At 47.0% G+C, this 9,660-nt stretch overlaps 1 protein-coding gene across 1 annotated transcript in view; it reads right to left on the bottom strand.

Annotated features, from left to right (window-relative positions):
- Nucleotides 1-1,478: 1,478 nt before the first annotated feature.
- The window catches only part of SKAP1 (src kinase associated phosphoprotein 1), a gene marked incomplete at its 3' end in the record, with an annotated part of 116,873 nt that continues 108,691 nt past the window's right edge, over nt 1,479-9,660 (bottom strand). Inside the window, exons 5-9 of the mRNA XM_027697127.1 lie at nt 5,180-5,260; nt 4,415-4,498; nt 3,437-3,561; nt 2,034-2,097; nt 1,479-1,658 (exon numbers count right to left, since the gene is read on the bottom strand). Coding sequence (XP_027552928.1) covers nt 1,479-1,658; nt 2,034-2,097; nt 3,437-3,561; nt 4,415-4,498; nt 5,180-5,260 — 534 coding nt within the window. The remainder of the gene's footprint in view (nt 1,659-2,033; nt 2,098-3,436; nt 3,562-4,414; nt 4,499-5,179; nt 5,261-9,660) is intronic.

Here is a 9,660-nt window from a genome sequence, read left to right as displayed (position 1 = left end):
CCTCAACCAAGGCAGCCAGGAATGATGGAAAGCCAGGAATGATGGAAAATCTCAGCCAAGGCAACCAGGAATGCTGGAAAGCCAGGAATGCTGGAAAATCTGGCCAAGGCAGTCAGGAATAATGGAAAGTCAGGAATAATGGAAAGCCAGGAATGCTGGAAAACCTCAACCAGGGCAGCCAGGAATGCTGGAAAACCTCAGCCAAGGCAGCCAGGAATAATGGAAAGCCAGGAATGATGGAAAAGCTCAGCCAATGTAGCCAGGAATGATGGAAAACCTCAATCAAGGAAGCCAGGAATGGTGGAACCCCTTGGCCAAGGTAACCAGGAATGCTGGAAAACCTCAGCCAAGGCAGCCAGGAATGATGGAAAGCCAGGAATGCTGGAAAACCTCAATCAAGGCAGCCAGGAATGGTGGAAACACTCAGTCAAGGCAGCCAGGAATGCTGGAAAACCAGGAATGCTGGAAAATCTCAATCAAGGAAGCCAGGAATGGTGGAAACCTCAACCAAGGAAGCCAGGAATGATGGAAAGCCAGGAATAATGGAAAACCTCAGCCAAGGCAGCCAGGAATTATGGAAACCCCTGGCCAAGGCAGCCAGGAATGGTGGAAAGCCAGGAATGCTGGAAAACTTTAATCAAGGAAGCCAGGGACCCTGGAAAAGCTCAGCCAAGGCAGAAGAGGCTCAGGTGACCTGCTGGCCGAGCCCTGGGCTGTGTCACCCCCTGATTTCTGTTGGCAGAGGCAGAAACGTTGCAGGCCTGTCACCCCCTGAGCCCGTGGGGTCTGTGCAGCCCTCCTGAGAGGGCACCAGCTCGTCTTTAATGCAGTTATTTTATCATCTGGTGGCAGGGCAGTAATTGGGTTAGAGCCCCGCCTGCCATGCCCAGGAGGGAGCTTTTCCATCAGCTCAGCTCTGATTTTCCAGGTAACACAGCCCAGAGATCCCACACGCACCAAACTCAATCTGACTCAGAGCTGAGAGGGAGCAAAACCTCTCAAAGCTGCTTCACCTGAATTTACTGAGCAGAATTCCCTCAAAACAAGGAGGGTTTGATCAGAGACCCCCCAGAACACGGAGGGTTTGATCAGATCCCCCAGAACAGGGAGGGTTTGATCAGAGACGCCCCAGAACAGGGAGGGTTTGATCAGAACCCCTTCAGAACACAGAGGGTTTGATCAGAACCCCCAGAACAGGGAGAGTTCGTTCTTGGGGTCCAGCCTGAGCAAAGAAATGAGGTGAAACCTTCGGGTTTTGGGGCCGTGAGATGTTCATTCCCATCAGGGTGTGGCGTGGCCGAGGTTTCCTCCCTCGTTCAGGGGGAGAAGAGGAAAGGGATGGTTTGGATTTTGGGTAGAAGAGGAAAGGGATGGTTTGGATTTTGGGAGGAAGAGGAAAGGGATGGTTTGGATTTTGGGTAGAAGAGGAAAGGGATGGTTTGGATTTTGGGAGGAAGAGGAAAGGGATGGTTTGGATTTTGGGTTCTCACCTGGCAGGACCTCGTAGATGTCCTCCCCTTCCCCCTCCATGTTGGGCTCCTCCTGGGTCAGGGTGGTGTTGTGGGAGGTGTTCATGGAGTCAGAGCTGTCCACGTCGTTGTAGAGCTCTTCCTCCTCCTCCTCCTCCTCCTCGCAGGGGATGGTCAGGGAGCTCAGGTCTGGGGGGGTAGAGCAAAAAAAAACGGGGTGAAAACCAGCAAATCCCGGGAAATCCTGTGCCAATATTTGTGCCCCGGCTCAAGGTGTGAACTGCCCCCCGGGAGCACCCGAGGGGACAAACAAAAGAGGGGTAAACGAGCTGGGAATTGGTCAAAACAAAGGAAAAGCCCGAGGAAAAAGCGGGAAATCCAAGAGAACAAAGCCAAATTCCAGGTGTGTGCCTCAAGGAAGGGAGTCCGGGGAGCCGCCCCTGCTTTCCAGAGGGTTTTTCCAAATTTGTCTCGGTGTTGTTGTTGTCAAACTGTTCCCGGGTGGGAAGGGGCTGCCGGGATCTTCCCAAAGAAATGGGACACGGTGGATGGGGCCAAACTCACCCTTCAGGAGGAACTGGATCTGGTCCACCCAGTCTTCAGCCTCTGCTGGGCTTGGGGCTGTGAACTGGAGAGAGGGGCAGCTGTTACTGGGCTTGGAGGGAGAGCAATAGGATTTGCAGCTGGAACAAGGGTTTCAGCCCTATAAATGATTTCAGCCTCATAAAAGAATTTCAGCCCTATAAAGGATTTCAGCCCTATAAAGGATTTCAGCTCTATAAAAGAATTTCAGCCCTAGAGAGGATTTCAGCCCTATAAAAGAATTTCAGCCCTATAAATGATTTCAGCCCTATAAAAGGATTTCAGCCCCACACAAGGATTTCAGTCCCACACAAGAATTTCAGCCCTATAAAGGATTTCAGCCCTATAAAATGATCTCAGCCCACTGAAATCCACTGAGCCCAAGTTTCCTTTTCTCTGTTGTCTTCTGCAGAGGATTTGGAAGGTGACAACTGCTCACCCCCCCCAAAAAAACCCAACTAAATATCAACCCCAGAAACGACCAAACCTCATCCCTTGGCTTCAACCCCCACCCCTGGCATCAGTTCACATCCCGGGGGGTTGGGAGGAGTCCTTTGGAAACGGGGGATGGAGATCCCGGCTCTGCCATTGTCTACCCTGGGACAGCGGGAAAAGCCATTCCACGGCTTTATCTCCCTATTCCAAGCGGGGAAAGAGCAGCAGGACAAAGCCAGAGCCATCCCAGAGGGAGCCTGTCAAGCTTAATTGGTTAAAATAATTCAGATATAAACCACGATCCCCACGGAACGGGCTCTGCTGCCGCCCCTGATCCAGGGCCCAGCATCCCAAATCTCCCTGAAGCCCATCCAGGCTCTCATTCCCACTCTGTGCATTGGATTTTTAGGCTCCCCCCTGGATGCTCAATAAACTGCAGGTTTATATTTAACCTGGTTCAGGAGAGTTTGGTTAAAACTGGGCTTTTCCAACTCGATCCTCCACTGGTTCCACTCCCTGTTCTCCCTGATCCCTTGGGAGAGCCCAGGATCACCCAGGGAAGGTCCCTGCTGAGGTGGGGAGAAGCCCCTTCCCGAGGTGCTGCTGGTTTTGTTTTCATGGAATCGCAGAATTATGGAATTTTTGGAGTTGGAAGCGACCTTTGGAGGCCACCCGACCCACCGACCCCTGAAATGATGGACACCCGCAGCCAGCCCAGGCTGCTCAGAGCCTCATCCAACCTGACCTCGGGTGTTTCCAGGGATTGGGAATCCACCACCACCTCTCCGGGAAACCTGTGCCACCCTCGCCGCGAAAACAAATCGGAATTTCCCCAGGAATTCAGACATTCCCAGCCCTCCCGACCCTGCAGGTCCAGCCTGCACCTCAACCCCCACATCTAGGACTTTTATTCCCAGCCCAGAATTCCATGTTTTATCCCCGTTTCCTACCTCGTAGGTGCGTTTGCCGGGGCAGGTTAACTCGAAACAGCATTTTTTCCGGGAATCCTTGCGGAGGTGGGAAACCAGCCGGGCGCTGTAGCGCTCGATGGAGAAGGTGCCTCTGGGTTGCTTGCCTGGAAGCAGAAAAACGGGCTAAATTTGGGAGTTTCCACAAGAATTCCATCCCGCCGAAACCCACGGAGCCCAGGATTCCTTTGGAGACTGTTTGGGAGGTGAAAACTGCTCATCCCCCAAAACCCGGAGTGAACAACCCCAAAAACCACCAAAACTCACCCCCGGGGTTCAACTCCCACCCCCGGCAGCAGATCAGACCTCGGGGGTTGGGATGGGAGGAGTTGGGAAGCTCGTTTGGGAAAACAAAAAGTGCTGGAGCTCCTCGGACAAAGGACGTGGGAGGAGGAGGACAAAGACCCGACAAAGACCCGACAAAGACCCATCTTCACCCTCAGACCCCCCTCGGGGTTTAACTCCGTCCCTGCTGCGGGTTGGAACCCCTGGATGGGGGGGGTTTGTAGGGCCTTTTCCTGCCCCTGGAATCCTGGGAAGCTCATTCCTGGATGGGGGGGGATTTGTAAGGCCTTTTCCTGCCTCTGGAATCCTGGGAAGCCCATCCATCTGTTGGGATGGACCTGATGGAGCACAACAACAAAATATTGGTATCCACTGGCACGAGGATTAAATACAAGCACGGGGGGTTGGAGTTCATGGAAAACTTGGAACAGCCTTTTATTCCCCCTCCCAGCTCCTTTCCTTGTCCCTTTTTTCTCGTTTCATCCCCATCAAGAGGTGAAAAAATTAAATCAAGCTGAGCTCCACCTTTCTAGAACCTCGATAAGGGATTAATAACAGCCTTCCCAGGTCAGATATTATCCAGTCCTTCAGCAAAGGCTCTTCCCTTCTCTTTTCCAGTCCTTTCCCTGTATATTTTGGGAACAAATGCAGGTGTGTCTCTCTCTCACCACTTACTTTTCTCATTGGCATAGTAGTAGAAGGTCTTTCTGTTGAGGACACACCACCTCTTGTGCCACTCTGCCCCAAAAAAGCTGTGATCTGCCAAAGAAAAGGGCATCAAAAGACGAGAAAAATACTCATTTTTGTCCTTTCACTGCATGTCTCAGACAGATGTGATGCTAAAAGGGCAGGAACACTCTTTGGGTTAAAACTCCCTGATATATATATATATATATAAGTAAAAGAAGTTTTAATCTGCAGCTGGAGGAAGCTAAACCAAGCACCAAGTCCTAAACTCAGCTCATGGGATAAAAAAAAGGGGCTGTTCTTGCCTCCTCCCCCCGTCACAGAGTAAATAAATCAGGATAAAATCGGAGTGATGAGGAAATAATTTGTGGCTTTCACAGGAGTTGGTAAAAATGGAGATAAACCCGAGGCTGACTCAGAGGCCTTATCTCAAGCCCTTAATGTGCGTGATGCTCCCAACTGGGGTTTTATCCTCATTAGGGATCGCTGGTTAAAAGGGCACATTTTGCCTCAGAGGGCTGGGCTGCTGCTTAATTCGATTTTTTGGGGGGGTTTAATCTTTGTGCAGTTGGATGATCTGCAAAAGAGAAAAAAAATCAAGGCCCTCTCCTCGTCCATGAGAAGGAAAATTTGCACATTTGGCCTGTGCAAATGTGCAGGAAAAAAAAAATGTGTTTTCCTGCTTGTTCTTCCCCTGAAAACTCGAATTATTGGCAATTCTGTGATTCCTTACCCTGTGATTCCAGGTCTTACCTCGGGATCTCTTCTCCAGGTATCCTTGCTTCAGGATGTTCCCTGTATCCGGGACGGGCTTTGGTGGGTTCTCCTCCAGCCCTGCAGGGAGCAAAGCAAAGGAAAACCTTGGGATTCCCCATTCCCATTCCCACACACCCTCAGCTCCTTTCTCTGCAGGAGAAGCCAGAGCTGGAGGTGAAAAGAACGGTCTGCCACGATCCCACCAGATTCCCACAAGAGGGAAAAGGCTCCCAGGAGTCCTCAGGGAAGGCAGGATTGTGGTTCTCAGGGATGCACAGAGGGCTGAGGGGGATGCTCAGCCCTTCTCCCCCCAGCCAAGGCTCTCTGGGAGCTCCCAGGAGGAGCTGCTTGGTTGGAAAACACAATTCCCTCATCCCAGGTCTGCTCTGGATCAGGGCTCCTCACCCCACTGAGGGCAAAACTCACCCCACTGAGGGCAAAACTCCCCCCCAAACCCAGAGTCAGGACCCCCGGGGAAGCTCCTGCCTTCCCACTTGTGTTTTGCCCCATTTGAGATCAATTTTCCATGGAAGCAGATCCCCTGGTTGGGGTTATTTGTGGTCCTGGTTCATAAAATCCTGGAATCTTGGATGCCTTAAAGACCATCTACTTCCAACTCCCCAGGGACACTTTTCACTGGCCCAGGTTGCTCCAAGCCCTATCCAAGGGCTGCTCCAGTGGGAGGTGTCCCTGCCCACGGCAGGGAATTGGAACTGGATGATCCCTAAGGTCCCTTCCAATGATTTTATAATTTTACTTTGTAATTTTATCATTTATATTATATAAATATATTATATATAATTACATAATTTATATATAATATATAATATATAATATATAATATATATTATGTAAGTCATATATATTATAGATATTATATATACATAATATATATGAATATATTATGTATATTTTATATATACATATATTATATAAAAATAATTTATTTATTTATATATAAATATATAAATTATATATAATGATATAGTTTATATATAATATATAATATATAATGTATATTATATAATTCATATATATTATATTATATATATAATATATACATAATATAATACAATATATTTATATAATAAATATAAATTATAAATATATTATGTATATATAATATATAATATATATTTATAAATTGTATAATTATATATAATACATTATAATATATATATAATTATATTATAATTTAAAAATAAATTTATAATTTATATTTTATGGTTTTATAATCCCGCTCTGCCTCAGCCCCTGGAGGGGCCAGAGCTCCCTCAGTGCCCTCCTCTCCCTGGCACCCCCCTTCCGTGCCCAGGTGAACACACCTGCCTGGCACAAACCCTCTGCAGCCACTCTGAGCATCTGCCTTATAAAAAAAAAGCCACAGTCTCCTTGAAAATAAAGCAAAAAAACAACCAAAAACCAAAATGTCATTTTCCGGGACACTCATAATTTACGGGAACGGTGCCCGGGGAGACCCTGCGAGGGTGAACATTCCATTAACGTGCCCGCCGCCCATCCCGCTGGCAGGAGCTTTAAAAAAAAACCAAAAAAACAACCCCAAACGCTCGAGTGGAACTTTTATTTCGCCGTTAAGAACCTTTCCCGCAGCGGGGGGGACGGAGGCGGCCCCGGCGAGATCCCATCAGCGCCGGGAGCTGGGATTGAATTACCCGGGAGGGGAAGGAGAGGGGGAGGAAAAAGGGAGCTGCGAGCGCCGCTTCGCTTCTTTAATTTCATTTACTTGCAGCGCGTTCCCAGCGGGGGCTTCCCCTCTGCTGCCCCCCGCTCCCGCTGGAAAAGCACCTCTGGAAAAGCGGGATGAGAAAGGGATGATGTCGCTGCTCAGCATCCCGAGGCTGGGATGGGTCCGCCCATATATATCAGGCTTCCTGCTCTTCCCGCGGTTGCCAAGAGGGATTTGGGGAGCAGGGAAGCAGCAGGGATGGGATGGGAGCCACAGGGAGCTCTCCCAGCCCCGCATTCCCTGTCTCCATCCATCGTTTTGCTGGAAGCAGGACCCCCGGGAGAGCTGCTGCTTTTCCAGTTGTTGTGCTTTGCCCTGTTTGAGATCAATTTTCCATGGAAGCACAGCCCCTGTTTGGGGTTATTTGTGGCCCATGGAAGCACAGCCCCTGTTTGGGGTTATTTGTGGCCCTGGCTCGTGGAATTGTGGGATCAGGGAATCACAGGAAGCTTTGGGTTGGAAAGGACCTGGAATAACCACCTACTTCCAACCCCTTCCACCAGCCCAGGTTGCTCCAAGCCCTGTCCAGCCTCAGGATCTGCCCGGCTGGAAAATCCCTGGGGGCTCTGAAGCACCACCAGGAGCCCAAATCTGTCCCCCCTGTGCAGGACACTCAGTTTCCCAGCAGGAAAATCAGGATGGAAGGAGCCTCCCTTCCCCTTAAAACACTCCGTGGCTGCTCATGGAGTGGGAATTCTACCCTGAAATATCCCTGTGCTCAGCCTGGAGCCCTTGGATGCCACAGAGAATCCCAGCCCGGAGAGCCTATCCCAAAAATGCAGCCAAGGCCGGAGCTTTTCCCTGGGGACAGGCAGGGAATTGGGAAATGCTCTTGGCAGCAGCCAGGGCAGAGCAGGATTGAGGGCAGGGATTGGGATTAAACAGCCCCAGGATAAGGCAGAGACCAAGATTAACCAGTCCCACTCCCTTTGACAAGTGCTGCCAGTCAGGAGCCAGCCCCAAATCCATGGAATTTGCTCCAGAAAACCACAATTCTCCCCTGGGCTGGAGCAGTTCCTAATTAACAGCATTGCTCCTAATTAACAGCATCACCCCAAACGCCCTGGTTTGACCACAATGAACTGAACACAAACAAACAGGGAATGTACAGAAAGAACTTTGCTGGGCCCAGAATTAGTGTTGGATCCGTTGGGGTTTTTCCAGAGGAAAAACTGTGGGATTTGTGGTTGAGAAGCAACAAGGGAAGAGACACCCAATGGCAACAAGTTGGGTGTGGGTTGGGTTGGGATTTAGCCCCTGGAGGGGTGGAAAACCTCCTGTTGTTGTTCACATTTGTTTTAATTCCGTCTGGGAAATTTAACAGCAAGTTTGAAGTCAAACCAACTTTGGCAAAGGCAAAAAAAAAAACAAAACAAAAAAAACCAAAAAAAAAATTCCAAGAGGAGGAAGAGCCTTTGGCCCCAAAAAAGTTCCCTTCCAAATCACTAAGTCTATAATTGCAAAATAAAACCCACTAAATCTCAATATCTATTTGCACAGCTCATTAGCCAAGGGCTCCCACTCAGCAGAGAGGGAGGGGAAAATAGAAAAAAAAAAACAAAATAAAAGAAACAAAACCCTCTTCAGCACCGAAGTGGATTTGGGGAGTTGCCATGGAAACTGGTGCTTGGGAGCTGCATCTCGAAATTCCCTGCTCAGATGGGGCTGCCTGGCTGGTCACCCACCCACGGGCTGCCAGGGGATGGGATTGGGTTTAAAATCCTCTTAAAAATAAAACAGTGTAAGGTAATAAATGTAGAAATATATAAATATAAAATAAGGATATAAAGAAATGTCTAAAAATAAAATAAATATATAAAAATATAAGGAAAGATCTAAATATATGAGGAAATATCTAAATAAAATAAATATATAAATATATCAAGAAAAATCTAAATATATAAGGAAATATCTAAATATAAAATAAATATCTAAATATATAACTAAATATATCAAGAAAAATCTAAATATAAGAGGAAATATCTAAATATAAAATAAGTATATAAATATATAAATAAATATCTAAATATAAAATATCTAAATATAAAAAATCTAAATATAAAATATCTAAATATAAAAATATATAAATATATAAGGAAATATTTAAATATATAAGGAAATATCTATTTATATATAAATATATAAAGAATAATCAAAATATATAAATATAACAATTATATAAATAAAGAGATAAATAAAAATATAAATAAATATATAAATATAAAAATATATAAATATATACATTTATAAATGTATAAATGTATAAATATATAAATATATAAATATATAAATATATAAATATATAAATATATAAATATCCAACCCATGTAACTCTCTCCCCCCCACCCACAACACCGTGTCAGACACTCGACCCGCTGAGCTTCTGGGCCAACGTTTGATTTACGGCATAAAAAGGGAAAACCTAAATCATCCCGGGCTGAAAACATTCCAGTTAATGCATCACGAGTGAGGAATTTATTCCCATTAACTCCGACCAACAGTTATAAACCACCCGTCCTTCGCTGTCCCCCAACCTCCTCCTCCTCCTCCTCCTCCTCCCCGGAGCGCTCATGTGTTGCTCCAGCAGGTCACCATTCCTTGTTAACTGGACTGGCTCATTTTCCAGGGAATGGCAAAGCTCCCAAGGCCTCATCCATTTCCTCCCAATATCCAACCTCAAGCCCCTCTCTTCCCATTTAAATCCATTCCCTTCCCACACTGAGGGCACAAG

This window comes from Neopelma chrysocephalum, unplaced genomic scaffold (assembly GCF_003984885.1).
Source record: "Neopelma chrysocephalum unplaced genomic scaffold, ASM398488v2 Primary Assembly neopelma1_118, whole genome shotgun sequence".
Taxonomy (NCBI): Eukaryota; Metazoa; Chordata; class Aves; order Passeriformes; family Pipridae; genus Neopelma; species Neopelma chrysocephalum.
This window is presented reverse-complemented; position numbering and strand designations above follow the sequence as displayed.